At 39.7% G+C, this 24,390-nt stretch overlaps 2 protein-coding genes across 4 annotated transcripts in view; one reads left to right on the top strand and one right to left on the bottom strand.

The window, feature by feature from the left end:
• Nucleotides 1-6,403: 6,403 nt before the first annotated feature.
• On the bottom strand, nucleotides 6,404-12,948 carry LOC112835264 (serpin B4-like). Of its 3 annotated transcripts, none has more exons than XM_025886830.2 (7): nucleotides 12,784-12,948; nucleotides 12,164-12,220; nucleotides 10,819-10,947; nucleotides 9,926-10,043; nucleotides 8,955-9,094; nucleotides 8,472-8,627; nucleotides 6,404-6,805 (listed from the first exon to the last, which is right to left on the bottom strand). In XM_025886830.2, exons 1-7 carry the CDS (start codon nucleotides 12,946-12,948, stop codon nucleotides 6,404-6,406), a joined length of 1,167 nt encoding a protein of 388 aa, XP_025742615.1. The 3 variants fall into 3 exon arrangements, with proteins under 3 accessions (XP_025742615.1, XP_073754066.1, XP_073754065.1); XM_073897965.1 differs by having other exon boundaries at nucleotides 8,472-8,564; XM_073897964.1 differs by having other exon boundaries at nucleotides 10,819-10,941.
• The window catches only part of SERPINB11 (serpin family B member 11), a 59,529-nt gene continuing 46,066 nt past the window's right edge, over nucleotides 10,928-24,390 (top strand). The window contains exon 1 of the mRNA XM_025886751.2: nucleotides 10,928-10,963. The gene's annotated coding sequence lies outside the window, so the exon portion shown is untranslated. The remainder of the gene's footprint in view (nucleotides 10,964-24,390) is intronic.

The following is a 24,390-nucleotide window of genomic DNA, read 5'->3' as shown; positions in this document are numbered from 1 at the left end:
GCCACATAATCTATTCGGTGTGAGCTACAGTGCAGTCAGCACAGGGCTTGTTGATGAAGCCATGGGTGAGTGGGTCTGTGAATGGATACCCTCCGGCTTCTGCAGTCAGTGCTTTCTGGGGACAGCAGATCAGGGTAACAGGGGGGTGGGCAACATGACATGTAGCATTAAATTGATCAACCCAATGGAGGGAAGGAAGCAAAGTTCGGAGTCAGGAAGCTAGAGTTTCCATCCCAGCCCTGCCCTGACTTGACTGTGGTCTCAGAGAAGGCAGCTTATTTCTTTGGAACTTTCTTTTTTATTGCTTAAATGAACAGAATTATATAAATCTCTAATATCACTTCTAACATTATATGGGTGGCTACTCCCTATGAAATTATCTGCTATCTAATTATATTGGAAAATCATTCAAACATGAAGAGGGATTTTAGCAACAAACAAATTTTGTTCATGTCCATTTCTGAGTCGTTCTACATGCCAGCGTTAGTGTCAGACAACTGAATATAAATCTGGGCTTTGGAAATAGGCATATGGCTTCAGGTAGGTTAGTTCATCTTTTTGGGCTTTAATGTTTTCATTTTTAAAATGAGTTTTTTAAGACTTTGTACTTTATTGAGCCATTGCAAGGATAAATAGAATACATGCTTATTAAAGAACCTAGAACATGGTGTGCGTCCAGTTGATATTAGCTGCCGTTTTCTTTGCCGTCATATCACCGCCACCAGCACCAGCACCACCAGCACCAACACCACCAGTAGCATCCACAGCAACATCCTCTAACTTTGCTGGAAAACCAAATCATGGCCATCTTGTCCTTAACCACCATACTGGAACCTAAGCTGCTGTTTTATTAGCTTTAAAATGTTATTGGATTCCAGGTAGAGCAGCAGTTCTCTCCCTTGACTTGTATCTCTATATCAGCATTTGGAAGTGAGTGTTCCAGGGCACCAATATGTGTATTAAGCTCATTAAGGGTGTTTAAAAGTTCTGGCTCACTAAGGTTACACAGACTAATCCCCTGGGTTTTAAAAATATTCACTTATGATCCTATATCTGTGATGCATTCTGCATCTCCAAGCAGATTTTACCTCTTTGCCATCGTGAAAGCCTGTCACAGCAGGATGTGTTGGCAGAATTAGCGGTTCTGAGCTGTCTCAGCGTGCATTGCCTTCGAGGTCATTGATGTGCCACTCTTGCAATGGGCATAAACATTACCACAGAGAGGTGAAAATGCAGATAGTGCTCCATTTGTCATGTGCAAATTTATCTTCATTTCACTTTAGTTTGACTACTAAAAAAATGTACTAAAAGAGCAAGCTATTGTTTTACTTAAAATTATTGTTAGATAAAAACTATAGGTAAAAGAGTCCTTCTTAGGGAGAAGACAACTGCATTATTAGTCTCAAGTGAAATATGAATCATCTTGGGCAATATTTTGGATTATGTGCGTTGCTGGTTTCCACCCATTTGGATAGAAAATGATCAGGAACAGAGACAATACAGTCTTAGATGTTATGATTCTAGAAGGCCAGGGACTGTCCCAGGGTCTCTGTGCTCTGAGACAGCCCTGTCCTCTGGGGAATCACACATATACAGCTACTTGGGAGGGTAGAACCTTCAGTGAATTCTAGTCTCTTGTATCTTTTATAAAATGTCTTCCTGGGGAGCCTGGGTGGCTCAGTTGGTTAAGCGACTGCCTTCGGCTCAGGTCATGATCCTGGAGTCCCGGGATCGAGTCCCACATCGGGCTCCCTGCTCGGCAGGGAGTCTGCTTCTCCCTCTGACTCTCTCCCCTCTCATGCTCTCTCTCTCATTCTCTCTCTCAAATAAATAAATAAAATCTTTAAAAAAAATGTCTTCCTGAACTTATGAGTTTGCCTTTTTTATGGGATCCTTAAGTTTTGTGGATTTCTAGTTTTCTGACTGCCCACCAGCTATTTTCTGACTGATCTCAGCTACTTCCATGGAATATGTTGCATTCATACTGCTAGTCTAGTTCCAGACCTTCAACTCTGACTTGATCACTAACATTGGGGCATTTCCCCAAGTTCTGGCCTGCTTATGTTCTGAATTCAGTTCCCTTATTCTGGCCTTTAGGATGCTTGTTTTATTTATTTCTTTTTTGGTCACCCTATATATGAGAACCCACCACCTAATCCAGCATGGCACATTGCAGGTACAGAATAATTATTTGTTGAATGGGCTACACTATACTTCATACAGTGAGGCAGATAACACATTTTTTTGGATGTTTATTATATCTTTTGTAAAAGAAATACAAATGAGTTCTTATAGAACAAATGATGGGCTCCCGAGTGACTTAGGGGAATGACTCAATCATTCATTAATTTGTTACATAGTCGCCAACCACCTGTGGGTGCTCCAGGTGTACAGCATAAGTAATTCCGACAGACGCCCTGTACTGATAGAGTCGATAGGATTGTACATTGAGGGTTTTCCCCAGAAAAGGACGATATCATTTCATAAAGGAAGAAGGTATCTATCCTTCCACTGATAAACAGAAATAGTTGGTGAGGCGTGGCTTTCATCTTTGACTATTCTGAAAATTGTACCCAAAACTGACATAAAAATAGCTTTAAATTTTAAAATAGCATATTTTATCCAATGATACTTAATGAAAAATTGTCTAGAAATGAATTTTCTCATTAAACTGTTTCAAATCTCATATTAAAATTTAAATACAGTAATTTTTAATGTGTTGATGATCAGTAAAGGCAGCTTGGTAGATCACACATCTCAGAATTTTATTTTTTAATAGGCAGTTTCATGATGCTTCTTGCTCCATATGACAGGAATACTGGCATGTAATTAAATAGGGTTAAATGTATATGAATAAATTGAGAATTGGCCCAAAGTTGCTCTTAAAAACATAAGTTTTTTTCCACTCAAGTACTTCCAGAGGCAGTAGGCACTATGTTTTGTGCAATGCCCTTCCTCTTTCTCCTTTTCCTCCTCCTCTCTCCGCTTTATTGAGGCATAATTTACATAAAGCAAAATGCACACACTGTAAGTGTGCACATTAATGCCTTTTGAAAACATAAACACACGTGTAACCACCGCTGATCAAGTTGTAAAGCACTCATTCTACCAGAAATTTCCACTGGACTCTTTTACCATCAGTATCCTCCCCAGCTTCAGCCCCAGGAAACCACCAATCAGCTTTTTGTCACTACGGGTTGGACTTCATAGCGGTGGAATTACTTACATTACGTGCCCTTTCTGTGCCGCTTCTTTGGCCCAGCGCAGAGTGGGGACGGTTCACCCAGGCTGCGGTGGGAGTCAGTAGTGTCTTCCTTCTTATCACCGAATATGATTCCATTGTCTGTTTATCCATTCACCTGCTGATGCAAATTTGAGTTATTTCCAGTTTTTGGCCCCTATGAATGAAGCTGCTATGAACATTTGTATATAGTCCTTTCGTGGACACATGTTCTCTGTTCTCTGGGGTAGATATCAGGGAGTGGAGTTGCTAGATCACATGTTAAGTAAATGTTTATGTTTTATAAGAAATTACCAAACTGATTTCCGAAGTGGTTGCACCTTTCTGTCTTCCCACCAGTATTATATGAGAGTTCTTGTTGTTCCTTATTCTCTCCAACACTTGATGTGGCCGGTTTTTAAAATGAAAATTAAAGTTTTGGCCACTCTACTAGGTGTGAGGTGGTGTCCTGTGGGGGAGGAGCCTTCAAAGCATATAAATATCCATTCCTTATAAAACTTTTAATTTGATCATTTATTTACTTTATGTCAGTATGGACTCATTATATTCTGTTCTATTCAATGAGTTAGAATGCATTACTTTAAAAATAAAGATACAAGATTTGAGTTTTCTATCAATTTCTCTACATATGGCCACAGTGCAGGGGTAGTTGGTTCTCTGACTGGCCTAGAATATAGGCAGAGCTTTTCAGTTCTCATAACTAGATATTGGTCATGCCCTCTACTTGACATGACTCTAATGCCTATGAGCCTTTGTCATAACTTGCTTGCTCTTAATAACACTCCTTTTGAAAACCCAATTAAAATCACAATAGTCAAATTATGGAAAGAGCCCAGATGTCCATCGACAGATGAATGGATAAAGATGTGCTGTGTATATATATATGTACACACACACACACACACACACACACACACACACACACACACACAGGAATATTACACAGCCATCAAAAATGAAATCTCGCTATTTGCAATGACGTGGATGGAACTAGAAGGTATTATGCTAAGCAAAGTAAGTCAATCAGAGAAAGACAATTATCATATGATCTCACTGATAATGCGGAATTTAAGAAACAAGGCAGAGGATCATAGGGGAAGAGAGGAAAAAATGAAACAAGATGAAAGCAGAGAGGGAGACAAACCATCAGAGACTTAATCTCAGGAAACAAACCGAGGGTTGCTGGAGGGGAGAGGGGTGTGAGGACGAGGTGGCTGGGGGATGGGCACTGGGGAGGGTATGTGTTGTGGTGAGCACTGGCTATTATATAAAACTGATGAATCACAGACCTGTACCCCTGAAACAAATAATACATAAAAAAAAAGAAAGAAAACCCAACTAAAATAACAAGGAGTTGAAAGTTGTCATCTAAAGGGATTCCAACAATCAATTCTTCAACGCCCCCCCCCCACATTATACCGGTTTAAACTTCATTGAATCATTAGAAATTAGTTCACACCCATGGTGATACTCTGAGTTTATTTATTGCTTAAAATTTTCTTTTAAAATATACTTCAAAGTTCCTCGTCCTGGGCTAAACTTCTGATCTTCTCTTTATTTTCTTCAACCTCATTAGGTACCCCAGTGCCTCTTGTTCATCAAAGCAACTGCCTCACACCTTGCCTTCCCCACCCAGCCTATTCATTGTGTGGTTTATAATGTTACCCACTCTCTCCCCAGTCTGTGAGTTACCTTGACCAAACCTCATACTTATATAGGGAAATATTTACTTCCTCTGCTCAGTTCTTGGACTGCTGAATTCTGCTAAAGAAAATTTAGACCTTGCTCAGATCCTCCAAAATTCATGTTTTATGAAATCAGTGGGGATTCAGTACTGACTGAGAAGGATTTGGAATGAATACAGTCCCTTAAGCAAAGCTGTGTTCTAAAAACTAAAAATTGTCAATACCTGTTGTTTGTATATTGACACAATTCAAAGTCAGTTCTAGGCCCTCCTTTCTCATCACTTTATACTCTCTCCCTAGGATCTCATTCTTGCCTTTTGCTACCTATTTTTTTAACCAAGTTTTAGAGTTCCTGAATAAACATGTTAAGACTTTTATATTGAGTATGACACGATTAGAGCTTCAGATCATATCCTGCATCTGAGCTCTAGACTCATATGTTCAAGTGCATCCATTTGGATGTCTCAAAAGTAATTAAACTTCAACAAATACAAACCTAAACCCAGGATCTTTTCTTCTCTCCAAAATAAAATCTTCTTCCATTCAACCCATTGGGTAAGCCAGAAACTTGGACATCATTTTTGGCTTCCATCTCTCATTTCTGTTACATATAATATGTTGCTAGAATCCTGTGCATTTTACTTTCTAAATAATTCTTCCATATCTGCTTTCTTAGTGCCACTCCTGACATTCTAATAGCTTATGAATTAATCTCACTGTGTCTACACTGTTCTTTCCTCTCATTTATTTATATTATAATAGCCAGAAGTGTATTTTAAAAATGCAGATATGATGATCTCATTCTCCTCTTTGGAAAACAAATAACAAATAAACCTATAATGGCTTACGATTTATTTTAGGATAAAATAGGAAGTTGTTAACATGGGCTACAGAGCCTTTTGTTGTCTGGTACCAACCTACCATCAGCCTCATGATGTTCTGCTCCTACTTTGAATTTTCTTTTAAATATGACAATATATTTCTAATTTGTCTTTCCTATGTGTGGTAGGCCACTTGTACTTCATTGAAAAGAGAAAAAGGAAAAGCAACAAATAATATGAATAAGTAATTGCTTTATTGATAATGTATTTCATAAAAGAAATTTAGACATGTAAGCGTTCCAGATATCAGCTGAATTCAAATAAATGAGGGTATCTAAGTTAATAAGTTTGAATAGTAGGTATGATTTTTGAAATAGGTGATATGAATTCAAATTTAGTAGAAGATAGAGTGTTAAAATATCCTTTTATCTTATGTTGAACATTTTGTCCAAAGGGGAATTATCACTGGGAGATGAAATAGATTTACATGTGTTTGCAGAAGGGGAGAGATAGACAGACATACTATTTCAACCATTACATTCTTAGTGACTATGAGATTGGATTGGAAAAAGAATTAAAGAGAATCTGTTGTTCCAGCAATCCATGTACTGGAACAACTGTGAATTTCCTCCTTAGTAGTGGCAGGCTGATTGCATCTAAGGGGAAGAGACTCTGCCCAAGAAGAGGATGCTGTTGGTCTCATTGTGCTTGATGAAGAACAGGAAAGGGTGATCGCAGTGAAAAGAATAAGTCGGTGCTGATGTGAGATGGACACTTACTGCTGAGGAGCTTGCGGCTTCCGTGCCCTCTTCAGTCACCTCCACAAAGGACTTGTGTATGACTTTAGACACCATGAGATTCTTCCTCCCTGACATGCCTGAGAGGTTGGCTCTCTGTGTACTGAAGACATCCATCATCCCCAGGGCTCTCAGTGTGTCCCTGAGATCATAGGTCTTTTCCGCTTTGAACCGGGGTAAGTATAAATCCACATGGGCATTGCTCATATTCTGTGAGCTTGTCCACTCTATTAGTTTCTCAGCAGTGAGTTGATCTTCAAGCTATGGCAATGGAAAAAAGGAACAGCTGACGTGATTCTCATTGATGTCAAACACGATTTAACATTGGATCGAATTGTAGAAAACTTTTACTTAAACAGTAAATGCAAATGCAGAAGATTCAGTTTGTCACATCTTATCCGAGCAGGCAAAAATAACACAGTCATAAATAGATATTATACAATTGAAAAATGTATTATATATTCATGTCTGTGTTATATTTATATATGTGCATAAATATGCACAAATATCTATATATGTGTTTCTGTGGGTATATATGCACATATATGTATATACAGCGGAATTATTAAATAAAGTTATTTTGTAAGAGATGAACTATGTATCTCTATTTTTTACACTCCCCATATATGACATGCTTCTTTTTCAAATGGATTTCTCTTGTTACTATCCTTGTGTACATAATTTTGTACACCCTAATTTAAATAATTTTTATAGTGTAGGCACTACTTTTATTCCTTTTTCTTGCTTGACCCACTTGTAAACATTTCTTATACAGATATATATTTTTCTAATCAAGTTTAAATTGTTACACGATACTACTACTAAATTGATGTTCAATGTATATATTTTTACTTAATATTTTTAAGCGTTCACTATGTGTCAGTCCCTAAGTTAAACTATTGGTAATACAAAGATGCACCAAAATTTTGAATTTTTCAATATTTTGAGCCACTTCTGTCCAAAAGCTTTTGCCTTTTTTGGATTAGTTACTTTAGGTTAAAATCCCAGGATGTCATTGATAATGAGGATTGCTGAGCTGAAGTATGAACACTGTCATGACCTTCACATGTATTGCTGTATTACTTTCCCTGAGGATCTCCAAATCTCACTGTTATTACAATATCTATTTTGGGTGAGGCAAGTTCACTGTGACTTTAGCAGCATGATCAGGCTTTTGAAGTCTTTGGAAGCTGCAGTGTTCGTAATGTCCTTAATGCGCCCGATACTGTTGTTGGTATATTTATATATTAACTTTATTATAACAGTTTTAAGAGGAAAATTATAATCCCTTCACATACTTTTTTTCCCCCCACTCTGAGCAATGAGGCTCCAAATGACTTTTGAGCTCTTAGGGACAGAATACTTCCAAATTGAAAATTAGGCATCAAGATAAATCTGTTTGTCTATTGTCTACAAAACCACTGTGATTTGATATTTAAAATGTACCTTTTGTTATTTTAATTTGCCTGTTTTGTTTATGAGTGAGCTTGCAAATATTTCCATGTGTCACCTACATATGAATGTTCATTTCCTCATCTTCAAATGAATAGATTGGAATATATTAGAAGTTCTTATGGTTGCAAAATATTAATGTGTGTGCCTAGGTATGTTTCTTCTGAACTGACATTCCATAGTTTCATCAGAATATTAATGGGACCTGTGATGTTGAGATTTTCTGTATATTCTTCCATGGGACACTGTGATATTTAAGATACTTACTTTTTGGAACATGCAGGATACCAGATTCTCCTTAACAGTTCTTTTTTAGGCTGTATGCAGAGAAGAAACTATGCAGAGAAGAAACTGTACTTGAACTCTGTCAGCCACCACCACCAATCTGTGAACCTTGCTTCAGTGAAAGCCCACACAAACATTGTACTACTAGGAAATCAGGCAAATAGGAAGAATTGGAGGTACAAGATTTTACCTTCTGCAGACCATCTACTTCATCTGGCAGCAGCAATATCATGCTTAGATCTTTGCCTTTGTATGGTATTTCCAGGATCTTGGCTTGCATGTCCTCCAGTGAGGTGAATTTAAAAACGTTGGATTGTTTCATCATTTGCACAGGTTTGCTTGTATCCTGCAGTAATTAATGTGACAAATGTCGAGTGAGGCATTAGTCAAAAGAAGATAATACTATTGAGATGCCAAACAAATCCTCCTTCTAAGAGATGATGTGGGAAATTTGTGAATTAGAAGCAAGAGTTTCTTTGAGTATTCCTATCTAAATAAAGTAAAAATATAAAACAAGAAGAAAATACAACCATGACAAATTTTATTTTCTACCTGCTGTTGTATATGCTATCAGATGAGTTTAACATTTAATTAATTTATATGTTTAATTAGACATATAAATTTAATATTCCATTTATGAGTGTGTTACATTATTATAAGTAAATTACAATACCTTGTTCAGCCAAAATTCTTTGTCCACAGTGTTCTTTTTATCAAATTTATTGTCCCACTGTCCTTTGAAATAGACGGCGTTCACCAGAACCAGAATGGCAGACTTAAGAGAGTCTTTGGGAAACAGATCTTTGATTTTTTCTGCAAAAGAAAATCAAAGGTCTGCTGTGAAAGTACAAGTGGTTTGTCTGGAAGATGCTTTGAAAGTTACAATGGATCATTAATTATTCACACAAGTCACCACTTTAGGGACTGTGAGCAATAATTTTCCAGGTGCAGCTTTCCTTGTGGCACCAGCTTGATGGAGTTATCCTTGCTGGAGACACCCCTTCTTGTCGTGGGAAAGGTGTTCAGATTCTCTGTCTTTGGGTGACTTCAGTCATCTCACACAAAACATGGATACACTGATTTCAGCTACTCTTGTAGCAAATCCATTCCTACCCTCCCTCTCTCCTGGAGTTCTTCTACACTTCCATTCTTCACTCCTCCCTTCCTCCCTTCCTTTCTGTTTTTTCAGCTTTGGGCTTACCACTCTGAGGAAATAGGGCTTGATTGTTCTTTAGGACAAATGGCATGAACTCTATCACCTGAAATACATGCCCTGTGCTGTCAGACAACACTCCTTGGGATATCTTCCTCTTTATTCTCCGCTTTGAGAATTTAAAGGATGTGAACCCAAGATGGGGTCTGAGCAGAGTCTTGGGAGCCACAGGGGTATTGCCATCTATGGCTATGAGCAAACACAGATTGCCAGCTGTGTTTCTTTGGAGTTGTCTTTCTTTTATACCTCCTGGGTTCTCGTTGTTGCTCTCCACATTTACCCGGACCATTCAATCATCTGCAGTGCCCTCCTCCAGCCTGTCTGCAAAGCCTCCTCCCCAACCCCACTGGTACCCCGTATGGTGTCAAGAACAGGTTTTACACACAGCAGGAACTCAAAGTGCTTCTTATGGGTGATCTCTCATACCCTACCATGAGTTTGGCTTTCCACCCAGGAATTAATCTTCTTACGACTTTCTTCTGCAGCATTGTTAAAATCAACAGATTCCACACTGGTTAGGTAAAATTTCTTAACATTATCCATGTATTCCTTTGACGTGGGAAGGAAGAAAGGAGGAATTAAGAGTAATTTATCTGTAATTATGTATTCCCAAGTTAGTTATCTTCAATCTTGACAAAATATAGTACAGGAATCTAGACCCTGAAGAAATTTACTTTTTCTTGCCCACTCATATTTTATACAGTTAGTATGTGGGTAATGTGAAAAGGAAGTATAGGCTGGCACAAGATTGAGGTCTTTGAAAGGCAGTACCTTCTGACATAGACTGGGGCAGAAGAGGCTGTGGTTTGCAAGTTGCAAAGCATGATGCTCCAAAGGAGATGGTGTGCTTCTGGGACTCCTCAGCAGTACTATCAATCCACAGGGTTCTCACTTTTGCTTATATCTTCCATTCTGGGCATTCAGTATTTCCTGGCACTTTCCCAACTTCCCTTAGAGACTCTCCAAGCCTGCCCTCTAATCAGTATCCCATTAGCCATACATTTCCTGGGTCATTGCCCACCAAAATTTATACTGTGTGACTGAATGGTGTCAGATCATTGGGGGCATCTCATGACTTCCTTTGCTATGGGAACCTCCTCTTGGGTTATGAAGTAATCCCTAAACCCACACTTTATCTTGGTAGATTGTCAGGTTCTAGGACACTTCATTTGGTCTAATTGAGGCAAGGGAGTCTTGTACCCTGTGGGAATGCTCTGCCTGCGGGTCAGCCAGGTTCATCTGCCTCAGTCTCTCCCATTTGGTCATTGGAGGACATAGGACCCAGGATTCAGATTAAAGATGTGGCAGGCCAGACGAAACTTACTTGAAGAAATTGATAATTTTTTTCTCCGTAGAGTTTGTTGGCGATGTTCAGTTCATATGCATCAGTGGGTTTCTTTAATTCGGTCAGAAGCTTTTGAAATTGGTGGTGCACATTTCCCAACTTCTGAACCTTCAAATATCAAAAAGTAAGCTCATTGCATTCTCTGTCACTGTAAATATAAATACTAACCCCATGTAAACTGTTAGATCCAAAGCTAAAATTCAGTAGTTCCATAGATGATGTTCATTGTTATTCCCTGATTTTTGGTGGATTTACTTAAATGTTCTTCAGAGTCCTTATGTTTGGTCTCCTCCAGGAAATTCTTTCTTCCTGCTCTAAACAATCCAATCTTTTCACTTTTTAACACAGATGCAGCACCATTATGCCATTGGATTGTCTTTTAATTAGTACAAATAGTTAGGTTAAGCTTCCCAGCTAAACTTATGCTCCTTAAGGGCTAGAGGCACATTTCATTTTAACAGCCATTAATAGTATGATAATGTTGAATTTGTATATTTCAGTTACATTATGACGTGACGCCCTTTACACTCTTAGACTGTATTTCTTCTAAGACCTGTTGACCATGATCTATGGCTCTTCACTAATGATGGTCATACTCTTAAGTGTAGGAATAGCATGTGCCTGGTAAGGGCTTTACATTGGTATCTCTAAGTCTTTATCCTATTGAGATGAAAACAAGAAACTCAGAATTAAATAAACTTTCCAAAGAGATGCAGAGCCAAGTTTTGAACCTAGGCCTGTGTGAATCCAGAACCTTCTACTTGCTAGCTAAGAGTTTTGGACCTTAAGGCTATAAACTATATATCTCATCTAATCATCTTCCAAAATGTGCTCGGATGTGTTAATCCCATTTATGAATTAATTAAAATTATATTATTTTAGCAACAGTGTTGTGATTACTGTAATTATTGTTATTCTGTAATAATAATACATAAACTTTATCAGGGTTTCCAGTAATCTAGGCACTGTTGTAATGTTTTGTATCTGTTTGTATGCATTGAGGAAGATTCTTTTATTACTCCCAGTTTACTGGGATGAGGTCACTGTGCCTCAGAGCAGTTGTGTCTTGTTCATGTTACCCGTTGGTGAACAGCAAAGCAGGAATTTGAAGCTCTTTAGGCACAGTGCTGATCTCCCCCCAGGAGACAAAAGTATGAAATAAATAAGTGTGTAATATGAAATGAGATACATCTCTGTCCAATCTATTTTACCTAAGATTTTCCCTAAAAATGAACTTTTCACAGTTTATCTGAAATTCCCAGTTTCGAGTATGACCCTCCTGGATATGCAGTTTTCCTTCTAGACCCAAGTCTCTGTGACTCACATGATCTGTTGTAGTTCTTTCTTTTGTGTTCTCTGTGGCTTCATTAAAGTGAAGGACCTGGAAGAGACAGGAAGTGGGATAAGAAAACTGCTCAAAAGATCTGGAAATAAATAAAAAAGAAAAAAAGAAAGAACCCAAATCCAAACAAAACAAAACCCCCAAACCAAAACCAAAACCAAACCAAAACACTAAACAAAGAAAAAAAAGAAAACTTCAGTGTAAGCATTTGCTCCTTGAAAAACCACAGCAAAGCTGGTTGATCACCAGCCACTTCACAGAATCCTGTGTCATTATTCGTTGCTGAGAAAGCATGAAATGTTTTGCATGAATTTAAATCAGTGCATCACTTCTCCCATTACTCTTCCCTGTAAGCCTTGCCTCTGTTTGTTGTACAATTGTGGGAGTTCATCCCAGCAATTGGGAAATCTAGGCATAAGGAAGCGAATGGCGCAGAGCCCTGGGCAGGGCATGTGCCCCTTACACCTCTGTGCTCACCCAGTCACGGAAGCGCATGCTCAGCCTGCTGTGCTACACAGGCAGATCTGTGGCAAACCGCACGCAAGCCGGCAGAGAAATCTGTCCGAGCTGGTCAGCGTGTAGGAAGCCGACACCTAACCTACCTCCCCAATTTCGAATGCAGTGTTTTCTTTGGCTCCTAAGTAGGTCATGGCTAAAGCTGTTGAGATGGAGAGAGGGGAGTAGAAGATGTCATCCTTTTTTGATCCTTTCAGCTGTTGGAACAGATCAAATGCGAAGTGGGTGTTTGCTGCACTGAGTGAATTCATGGCGACCTTGGTGAGATCTGGAACTCCTAGAAAAGCATCAGATTCATTTTATGAGTTTAGTGAAGGGAAGGTTAGTCCATAATGAAATTTTCTTAAAAGAAATGACTTATATTTGGATTGTGGGATTCTGGCAACTGAAGTTTTTCTTTCTTCTACTTTTCAAGCCTCTTTCAGTGTAGCTGTATTAATTTCATAATTAAACGACTATTGAAATTACTATGTAAAAAAAAAAAAACTTCTGTGAGAAAGTAATAGAACATCTTTATCTTTCTTCTGTCACTGGCAGTACTAGGCCTGGGTAGAAAATGCTTTATTACAGATACCAACACAAAGATTCAGCCAGCTCCCATGAGGCACCTCTCTGCCTTTTCCTTTAGGCTTCTATGGGTGCCACAGACTCTCCCCCTCACCACACGTGTACCTATGGGAGCATCTGTTTAATCAGAAATAAATTAGATAAAGGATAAATCAGATGGAGGTGTTTCAGTTTTACCCTGGCAGAATAAGTAAAATACAGTCACACAGATTGAGATAGATGCACGGTAGAAAACACACCATTACCATTTTCAGAAATGATTCCTCTTACTGAGCTGGAGCAGCCGGGGGCACATACCTGTGTTCCTGGAGGAAGCAGAGGTGGGCAGGGAGCCTGTCAGCCTGTGTGTGGTGAACAGTGAGCTCCAGAATATATAGCTCTCTCCTGCCACTTTTTATCCCTCGTTGTGGTCAGTATTTCAAGCAAGTCAGCTTTTGATTTCTTAATCAGGCTATCCATCATGTGAATCAACTCAACATATTTATGAGATTAAAGCATGAGCGTTCTTTTACTGTACTTCCTTCTTACCTGCAGCAAAAAACTGCAGACCTGTAGTCATTGGCTCCTATGAAATGCAGTTAAGTGTCTTTCTAATACCAATGAGGATAGAATTACAACTTCCTCACATGCCCCTGCCACATCCACCTGGAAATAACCCTTGAAAAAAATCTTCTCTTGGATGTGGATGTCTTTAAGGCCCACTTCAAACGTCAACAATGAACAAGCTTATATTTTCTATCTTAAGTTCTGAAAGGGCTAGTTCAACCTGTCAATTTCATTAGTAATTATTCTGTATAACCAGGAAAATAGCTCGAGTTCTGTCTAAAGCACTACAGATGCAGTGTCTCAACAATACGTGGAGAACAAGAATCTATTGCCTTTCCTTAAAGGCTGTACCTTGATAGCTGTCCTCCTTGTTACCACCCATGCCCCCTTGCAGCTGGTCCCAGATTTTCCGTTTTTTAAGGCCGGTGGGAAGTTCATTTACCTTGCAGTGTTAACATGCTCACAAGGGGAAGAACGATGGATCAAAACATGGAACATCTTTTGTGGCAGCATTCTAGTTTTTTATATAAATATGAATCAAAAATAAATTATCTGAGCTCCAGAATCATGACATTTCTCTGTCCCTTGCCCTTTAGCATACCAGCTTCTTATTCATGGAGTGGACATCATAGTCAGCTGCTTGTAAGAAAAAATGAGACAAAGTGTTCTTTGAATGCCATGGTTAATTCTGCTATCACAGGAACTTTATTCCCTTCATGTACATGATGTTCCCACAGGTAGAATCATATTAAAAACTTGACTTTTACCCAGTGGTGATAGATATTCACCCATTTACACCTTTTACAACTTATTAAGGCAGGTCCCTTTGTTATCCCCATTGCACAGATGACAGAAATGAAGCACAGAGCAATTGAGTAAAAGCTCAGGTGTCTATGGGTAGTGAATTGCACAGGTGAGATATCAGGCAGATAAGCTGGCTCAGGAACCTGTATGTGTATCCACTACCTGTAGTATGTTAGACAGACTCTGGGCTTGAAACGACATACCTCCTTGTGTTTAAATGAAAAGAACCTTTTTCTTCTGCACTCTTGAAAGAGGTAATGTCCTCCTACAAAATCAGAAGGGGTGAGATACAATCAAACACTAAGCCCCACAGTCACCAGGAGAGAAGGCTGGTTTTCAGATGTCCTTTTAGGGCTCCATCCTGGGACAGCCAAGAACAGTGAGTGGGGAATGATATCCAGGTGATTTCCTCTGGGCATGAGGCTCAGAGAGAGAATCAAATCATGCCCAACCGTCCCTTCCCCCAGACAGCTCTATCAAGGTAGGATTTAGTAGAAATGAAGAGGGAGGGAGGGAGGGAAAAGAGGCAGACAAAAAGAAGTGTTTTTCCCCAGAGTACACTGTACCCTGAGGTATGGCTATGGCAGGGGTGAGGGTGGTGGTTGTGGGGCATCTAGCCCCACACCTGGCCTGCCCCAGGGGTAGTGGAGATTGGGGGTAGAGGGTGAACGGGATTTTTGTTTCTAAAACTGAAAGTTTTTTTCTGGCAGATCTCCCTACCCTCCAGGCCATGCTGGTCTCATTTGTCCCTCTGTGTATAGTGAATCCCTGAGTGGGATTGTTATGTAACAGATCCCTGAGCTGAGACTAGGTGGGGTGAGGGAGGAAGCCGAATTTGGGGTTTTGATGAAGGAATAGGTCCAAAGTTAGAAGAAAATGATGAGAAAAAGACCCACGATGAAAAATTACAAACATGGGAATAGGAGCTTCTCAGTGAAGGTTATGTCACTGGCCATTGTCACCAGATAGAAGTACGGGTTCCTGGAGCAGGAACAGGAGTGGTTTCTTTGGGCTCCAAGAGAAAGGGACCTGACCCCATAGGACAGAAGCAAGAAGCTCAGGTTGGGCATGGAAGGAAGAAATTTGGTGATGAATTGGTATAAATTGGCCTTTAAGGGAACTTCTGACTAAGGCTGAAATCCCCTGAGGCTAAGCTGCTAAGATTTGTCATGCAGAAATAGAGTCTGAGGATAAGGGACTAATTATAAGGACCAGGAGTTTGCTTACGTTTAGAGAGAGCTTGGGCTCAACTGAGAAATAATTTCATACTTTTCTTCTGTTCCTAAAAAGTGTTCCAGTCATGTAATAGGATTATGACATCCTGATGTCACATGGTGTCACAGATCACTCAGCCATTCTCAGAAGTTTTTGCATGTGATTCCATGCCAACTTGTGTCTTCGGGTATTTTCTAAATAATACACCAACATCATGGGTTCCAGGAATTCAGAAACCCAATAAAACTTAGGCAGAACATACACTTTTGGGAACCATCCTGCTATTTCTAATGCTTTATAGGTTGGTTAAGAAATATCTCCTTGGTTTTCCTGAACCTTACTTCCTTGTGAAGGGTGTGATTTGTTAAATTGTAAGTCCTAGGGGAATTTTATTTCTTCTTCCTTCTTACGAAGTATATGGTATGTCTCTTTACAGGGGAACTGGTTAGTGAGAACAGTGAGCATCCAGTGATAGACTACCTGCCAATTACTCTATCCCCTGCAGATACAGATACAGCTGTGTATGCATTGAATAACATCAGAATGGGGTTAATTAGCTTTGTGAAAGAATTTCACAGAAGAGAACTCATTCCAGTAAGATTTATACAGACATTAGTTAGGGAATTGGTCTCCTGTGTAAGTATATCATGGAAGACAGATTCATATGAATCTCCCATTCCCACATCTCCAGCACCACCCAGGACAGTCATCCTACTTTCAACTGAATCCATCACTGTTCCTTGTTGTCTTCTTATAACTCCCTCCCTGATTCATGTGGGCATTCCTGTTCTTTTGCCAAGAAACACCAGTGTAGGCTCTCCCCTTTCCTCTTCCTCTTTGTTTTATGTAAAATAATGGGTGTTCCCTGGGACTGCATGTCACTGGATCTTTTCTCAGGGGCAGTTTCTCAATTCCTCATCTTCATACTATGAAGCCAGAAAACATGGTCTTCTCTTTCTTTTATTTCCACTGCCTTTTCTAGCCATTGTTTTTTCCTGTCTTCAGTGCCCTATTTTCAGTTTCCAGCTGTGCATGTATGTCACTGCATGACACCTACCCATCTTGTGTGTTACTCCTTACTATTCATTAAGTCATCTGTTACCTCTTTACCCTTTTATGGTTTTAACTCTTCATTCTAAATGCTCCCAGTATTTCAGGTGACTTCAAAATTTTCATTTCATAGTCAACAAATGGAATATATTCCTATTTTATTTTCTATCTGTTTTAGTTGAATCTCCTTCTTTGTGAAAGTCTTCTCATGTCTTTTGCCCTTTTCATCATTGGATTCATGATGTTTCTTACCTATTTGAATATGCTCTTTATATAAAGTGATATAGATTGTTGTTGATACTGTCTCTGGAGTACTGATGGAGAGGAAAAATTCTAGAGCATGAAGAAACTTGAGTACATGGGATGTGGGTTTGCTGGGGATTTTATTTTGCTTCTCTAGTTCTACTCTTCACTCTTTCAACCTCCTCTGGGCTCCAGGAAGCTGAGTTGTAGGGCAACATAATCAGTGTCTTGTCCTCTGACAAACACTTGCATTTGGCCATTGAGAGGCAACGAGTCACCCGGCTTCCTCTCAGCTAGGTTGCCAAGGGATGGTTGCATTTCTTTGACAAAAGCCACAGATGCTATTGGGCAGCCTTTTCTGTAGCTCCAGCAGTTTCCTGGATTTTGGTAACTACTCCTCCCCTTACTATTTAGGTCTAGGGGTGGCGGTGTCTCCCCACTGTTGTTCGCCTCGTGCCAGTCACCATCCTTTGTCTGTTTCTCTTAGCCCTGACCGTACTTTGTATAGTTTTTTTATCAAACACTCCTGAATTATCAACTTTGTGTCATTTGTTTTCTGCTAGGCCCTTGACTAATACAGTAAGTAAATTGCTTTAGGAAAAATATCTTCAAATGGAATTCTGGAATCAGGTTGCTCGCATGTTGAGAAGCGCATGTTGAGAGGAAATGGGGCACCGGCATATTGCATATAGTAGCATCAAGTTATCACTGATGGAGGTAACACAGGAAGTGCAGGTGGAAAACAGGTGTTGGGACATCAAGTGGCTGTGGTGCTAAGTTGCTGTGGCAACAGCAATGGTTATAAAGATTGTGGGATCAGCTGCTTACTTATGATGGGCCTGGCAAATTCAATTCCAACTGAAATCTGAAAAACCTTTTCCATGGGTCTTGACAAGTAAATACTGAAAGCTAGAATACATTTACAGGGATAAGATGCTTCATCTTTCTAGGAAAATTACAATTAAAACAATGAGATTAACACCAGTAACAATTTTAAATACTTCAGATTGGTGTGATGTGGAAGAAGGGAATTACTGATGAAGTGTTGGTGAAAATGTTAGTACAACTACTTCAGGAATATCTGGCGGTATGTGCTTCAGATTCAGCAGTTCTGTGTTTAAATATATACCTCAGAGGTACTCACATGCTCTGCTCAAGAAGACATGTATAAGGGGGTTAATGGCCATACAGTTGGCACTGACAAGAAGTAGAAACAACTTAGATGTATATTAATAGAAGAATAAGGAAAATAAATTATGCTAGGTTCATACAACGGAATATCCTACAGCAGCGAATGTAAATCAGTCTTCAAGGATAATGTTCAGTGGAGAAAAAATCATGTTGAAAAGGTTGTGTAGCTATCATTTTTTTTTTTTTTTGCAGTGTGGGTGGGGAAAGTAGGGAGATTGATCATTGAAATGTAATTCTGTTTCTGAATCTGTTGTACCCTAACCCCATTATGCCCCATAAACATTCCTGCTGACGTCTGTTGGTGGTTTCCTGATAGCCTTCTGATGGCCCCTTATCCAGTCCTTGACAGTGAATTTTCTGAATTACTTGTCACCGTTGACTCATCTTCCTTGGGATTCTGCCTTTAGTTCTCCACATCTCGGACTCCCTTCCCACTGCCACCACTCAGATGCAGGTCCTTCCCCTGGGGGTCTTTTGCAGGCGTTCCTTCTCCAGCCTACCTGGGCCATCTCGACACTCTTAACTTCAGTCCACGAGTTCCCTGGTCCATTTCTCTCAGTTTAGGGTTTTCCCCTCCTTCCTTCCCATCTCTAGTGCCATTCATACAGCCCTTCCTTTTCATTAGTTTTGGGTTGATATTTATCATTTTGACTGATTTATATTTTACATCATTTTAATCAGCCCTATTTTAAAATTTCATTCTATACCTTTTAATCTTTTCAGAAAAATTACACTGCTTTCCACGTCTTCTATTATGGGGCTCTGTTGATGTTTCAGTAGAGTAAGCATGTCTTTGGAACACAAGAAGAGATCATTTTTTCTGTGCATCAAGTCTAGCAGTAACCAGGAATAACTGATTGTTGTCTGCTTACATTTGGATGAATGCTTCTTGAATGCACCTTGGTTTTGAATTTAGGGATGGTTACATAATATGTTTGACCATCACATTTTTAAGGCTTCTATAGTGACCCATTCTCCATGCAATGGTTCTTAGTTATTTTCTATGACCTAGTGGGGTAGGCTAACTGAGTGGTCCTCAGTACAGTGCCAGAAGCAGGGGCTTACTGACAAGGGAGGTTTGCCAAGGTTCCTTTACATATGGGTGACAGGTGACTTGGTAAGCCTCCTACCTTGAGCCAAAATTCCAAGGTCCAAGGCCATCCTATCACCATATACTTCCCATCTCATTACCTGTGGAACAAGCCTCTGCATTCCTGGAATGACCCTGCCTGTTAGCATCTGTCTCTCCAGGACTGCCAGGAACAGTTATCACCTCCTTCAATTTCCCAGTTACCCAAGCAGGATACAGTCTACTTCTAGTAATTATTATGCTACTGCGCAAGAAACTCCTGAACTTAAATCATTACAGTGATGTCCTCCCTACACTAAGAGGATCACTTGACAAAACTGCTAATTAATTGTACTTTATGTAAAAGAACTGTTCCTGAAATTCAGGGCATTAAATTGAATTTTGGTCAGTATTAATTTGGTTTACAATATTATTCCAATGATGTTCGGAAGTATCTGTACTTCTTTGAAAGTATTTTTTAAAAAAATTGTTGAGGGGCGCCTGGGTGGCTCAGTCGTTAAGTGTCTGCCTTCGGCTCAGGTCATGATCCCAGAGTCCTGGGATCGAGCCCTTCATCGGGCTCCCTGCTCCGCAGGCAAACCTGCGTCTCCCTCTCCCACTCCCTCTGCTTGTGTTCCCTCTCTCGCTGTGTCTCTCTCTGTCAAATAAATAAATAAAATCTTTAAAAAAAATTGTTGAAATACTTGATGCTTTCTCTGTTAAGATAATTCAGAAATATAGTCGGGAAAATACAAGAGGGAATTCCTCCACTCTCAAGCAGGGTAGTAGATTCCTAGGACTACTATCATAAAATACCCCACTCTGTGTAGATTAAAATGACCAAAGTTTATTCTCTCACACTTCTGGAACCTAGAATTCTAAAATCAGTATGTTACCAGGACCACACTCCCCCTGAAGGCTCTAGGGGAGAATCCTTGCCTCTTCCAGCTTCTGGTGGCTCCTACTGTTCCTTGGCTTGTACATTCAGTCTCTGCCTCTGTCTTTATAGGACCTTTTTCTCTGTGTGTCTCTTCTCTTATAAGGGCACTGGCCATTGGATTAGAACTCATCCTAAGCCAGTGTTACCTCCTCCTAACTAATTGTATCTGCAGTGTTTCTATAACTAAATTAGGTCACACTCTGAGATACTTGGTAGACATGAAGTCTTGAGGGGGTACTTAGTCCACTACAGTTAACACTCCCACTAGCTGAACTAAAAACTTTTAACAGCTGAGTAGAAACCATCTAGCTATTTTTACATAAATATAAAACACATGCTTCTATCCATGTGATCATAAATAAGCCTGAATAGCCTAGACGCTGGGTAATCCGTGGACACCAGACTACTTCCTCATGATGATCTACTGAGGGTGACGCGGCCAAGAGTGTAGGTGTGAGGACTGACACGACACGTGGGCCGGCCTGGCATTGGCCGTCGGGAGGACTTCCAGCGCCTTGATGGACCAGCTGGAACGGTATCAGGCAGCTGAGGTCATGGCTCCTGTGGTGCTTATCCACCCTAGGCCTCATGAAACAAGCTTGGGAGGAGCTGCACTCTGGCTTCTGCATTGTCTTTTGGACCGTTTTCAGTGGCAGCTGTCGAGGGACCATGGAGGCCCTAGTTTCAAGGGTAAACACTGAGAGAATAGTAAAGGAAAGTAGCATGCCACGTGAGTAGCCCTTCCCAAGGCTTTATAGGAGCTCTAGTTCCAAAAGCGAGATGTGTCTAATGATGGACCACTTCTGACCTAGCCCCCTTGGTCAGACGGCCCGTGTGGTGTAGTTAGAGGATGAGAGGGAGGGGGCCAGGGAGGCGAGGTGGGGGAGGAAGACTATGCATGGGGAGGGTGTGAGTAGGGAGGTGGGGCAGGAGGAAGGACAGAGAAGGAAGGAGAGAGAGAAGGAGAGAATGAATGCCGTGAAAGTGGACAGGGGGTCATGGAATCTTTACAGCTGACTGTTCTAGGGAAGGGAGGCCTCCCCTAACCCAAACATCTTCCAAAACAGCAGTCTTTAAATGAGAATAAACCTAAAGGTGTCCCCAGAAACTTTTATATGAGATTTTCTAAATCTCAAATGCATGTGTTCTGCAAAATTTATATGCCCGAGAATGTCCTGTGTTCACAAGTGGCAGGTTTCCCAAGAAAAGCAAACTTGTCACCTACTGCAAATCTTACTACAGTGAGATGCCCAGGAGCAACAAAGACAAAACTCTTTTAATGATTAATCAAGATGCTACAGGCCCACCCAGAGGGCTTCTGCCTTCCCCGGTTTTATACAGACTGCTTTAAACTGTGAAGAATGCAATGTCAGAAGGGAAGTATTTTAGCTCAGATTGAGTTATTCTGAATTAGGAATATTTATAAAAGAAGTCAGGATGATGGTGGGAGTAATGGCAATTTTTCAGTAACACAGCTCCTTCAAAGCTTTGACTATTGTCAAGATTGTGTTCCTCAGGAGAACAAAGCAGAAGAGCACCTCAAAAGCTACTGAACATTAAATATGATTTTTCTACTTATTGTGACAAATTCTTTTCTCATATTCCAGATATTATCTCAGGCACAAGAAAATACCAAACTAACTGGAATGTTTTACTGGGTTATGTATTTTTAAGATACATTAGAGAAAACCTATGAAATTTATTTCAGATATGGTGTGCATTATTCAATTAATATATAAAATCTATTTCATCAGATCTCATCATGAATATTTCCTCTTGTGAACGTGAGTTCTCATTTTATTTCATTTCTAAAAATGGTTAGTGGTTCAACTTGCTACTAACAAAGTCCAAAATTTTGTTTTAGATGCAGAACTAATGAATTTTTAGCAATATATGTTTTTATCTTAAGTGAAAAAGCACAGGGAAATTTTCTTATGATTCATCTCATTAAGAGATGCTTCTCCAATTAAAAAATAGCTTCTGTATTAATTTTTAATTTTATACCAATAGTAGGTAGCTACTGTATTTAATAATTATGTTACAAATTTTTAATTTTATACCAATAGTAAATGTAGTGGTAGATTAATCTAAAAAAAGATGTTTTAAACATTTAAAATAATATGATCATACGAACAATTTATATTTTAATTTATAAACATTGTCATTGGAGAGAAGGATGACAAAGTTATCAATAGAAGACTTTAAAATATAAAAACGTTAAATTAGGATAAAATTCTTTTTTTTTTTTTTAAGATTTTATTTATTTGACAGAGAGAGACACAGTGAGAGGGAACACAAGCAGAAGGAGTGTGAGAGGGAGAAGCGGGCTTCCCGCCGAGCAGGGAGCCCGATGTGGGGCTCGATCCCAGGACCCTGGGACCATGACCTGAGCCGAAGGCAGACGCTTAACCGACTGAGCCACCCAGGCGCCCCAGGATAAAATTCTTTGAAGAAAGTGGAATGGAAATATAATTTCCATGTGAAGAAGAATGATTTAAAATCTTCAAAAGTTAAAAGGTTTGTTCATGTGTTTTAAAAATGGGTAAATAGTAGGTATTATGGTTAAATTCCACTGGATCGATTTAAAAGTGATGAAATAGTTTTATTTTTTATTTATTCATTTATTTTTAAATTTTATTTTATTATGTTAGTCACCATACAATACATCATTAGTTTTTGATGTAGTGATCCGCGATTCATTGTTTTCGTATAACACCCAGTGCTCCATGCAGTACGTGACCCCCTTAATACCCATCACCAGGCTAACCCATCCCCCCACACCCCTCCCCTCTAGAACCCTCAGTTTGTTTCTCAGAGTCCATAGTCTCTCATGGTTCATCTCTCCCTCCGATCTCCCCCCTTCATTTTCCCCTTCCTTCTCCTAGTGTCCTCCATGCTCTTCCTTCTGTTCCACAAATAAGTGAAACCATATGATAATTGACTTTCTCTGCTTGACTTATCTCACTTAGCATAATCTCCTCCAGTCCCATCCATGTTGTTGTAAAAGTTGGGTATTCATCCTTTCTGATGGCTGAGGAATATTCCATTGTATCTATGGACCACATCTTCTTTATCCATTCATCTGTTGAAGGGCATCTCGGCTCTTTCCACAGTTTGGCTATGGCGGACGTTGCTGCTATGAACATTGGGGTGCATATGGCCCTTCTTTTCACTACATCTGTGTCTCTGGGGTAAATACCCGGGAGTGCAATTGCTGGGTCATAGGGTAGCTCTATTTTTAATTTTTTGAGGCACCTCCACACTGTTTTCCAAAGCGGCTGTACCGCCTTGCATTCCCACCAACAGTGTAAGAGGGTTCCCCTTTCTCCACAACCTCTCCAACATTTGTTGTTTCTTGCCCTGTCCATTTTTGCCATTCTAACTGGTGTAAGGTGGTATCTCAGTGTGGTTTTGATTTGAATTTCCCCGATGGCTAATGATGATGAACATTTTTCCATGTGTCTGTAAGCCATTTGTATGTCTTCTTCAGAGAAGTGTCTGTTCATGTCTTCTGTCCATTTTTTGGACTTGATTATTTGTTTTTTAGATGTTGAGTTTGAGAAGTTCTTTATAGATCTTGGATATCAGCCCTTTGTCTGTAGTGTCATTTGCAAATATCTTCTCCCATTCTGTGGGTTGTCTCTTTGTTTTGTTGACTGTTTCCTTTGCTGTGCAGAAGCTTTTTATCTTCATAAGTCCCACAAGTTCATGTTTGCTTTTGTTTCACCAACCTTTGGAGAAGTATCTTGAAAGAAGTTGCTGTGGCCGAGGTCAAAGAGGTTACTGCCTATGTTCTCCTCTAGGGTTTTGATGGATTCCTGTCTCACAATGAGGTCTTTCATCCATGTTGAGTTTATCTTTGTGTATGGTGTTAGAGAATGGTCGAGTTTCATTCTTCTGTATATAGCTGTCCAATTTTCCCAGCACCATTTATTGAAGAGACTGTCTTTTTTCCATTGCATATTTTTTCCTGCTTTGTTGAAGATGATTTGACCATCGAGTGGAGGGTCCATATCTGGGTTCTCTATTCTGTTCTGTTCGTCTATGTGTCTGTTTTTGTGCCAGTAC

This window comes from Callorhinus ursinus, unplaced genomic scaffold (genome assembly GCF_003265705.2).
Source record: "Callorhinus ursinus isolate GAN/ISIS: 27379988/994484 unplaced genomic scaffold, GSC_fseal_2.0 scaffold11, whole genome shotgun sequence".
NCBI lineage: Eukaryota > Metazoa > Chordata > Mammalia > Carnivora > Otariidae > Callorhinus > Callorhinus ursinus.
The sequence above is the reverse complement of the archived record's forward strand: the minus strand, read 5'-3'. Positions and strand labels throughout refer to the sequence as shown.

Coding starts and splice junctions, on each gene's coding strand:
- LOC112835264 (XM_025886830.2), bottom strand. CDS start 12,948: ATGAATTCACTCAGTGCAGCAAACACCCACTTCGCATTTGATCTGTTC. Junction 10,948..12,163: donor AAAGAACTACAACAGATCAT/GTGAGTCACAGA, acceptor TGATATTTGAAG/GTTCAGAAGTTGGGAAATGT. Junction 10,044..10,818: donor AAAATTATCAATTTCTTCAA/GTAAGTTTCGTC, acceptor CCCACGTCAAAG/GAATACATGGATAATGTTAA.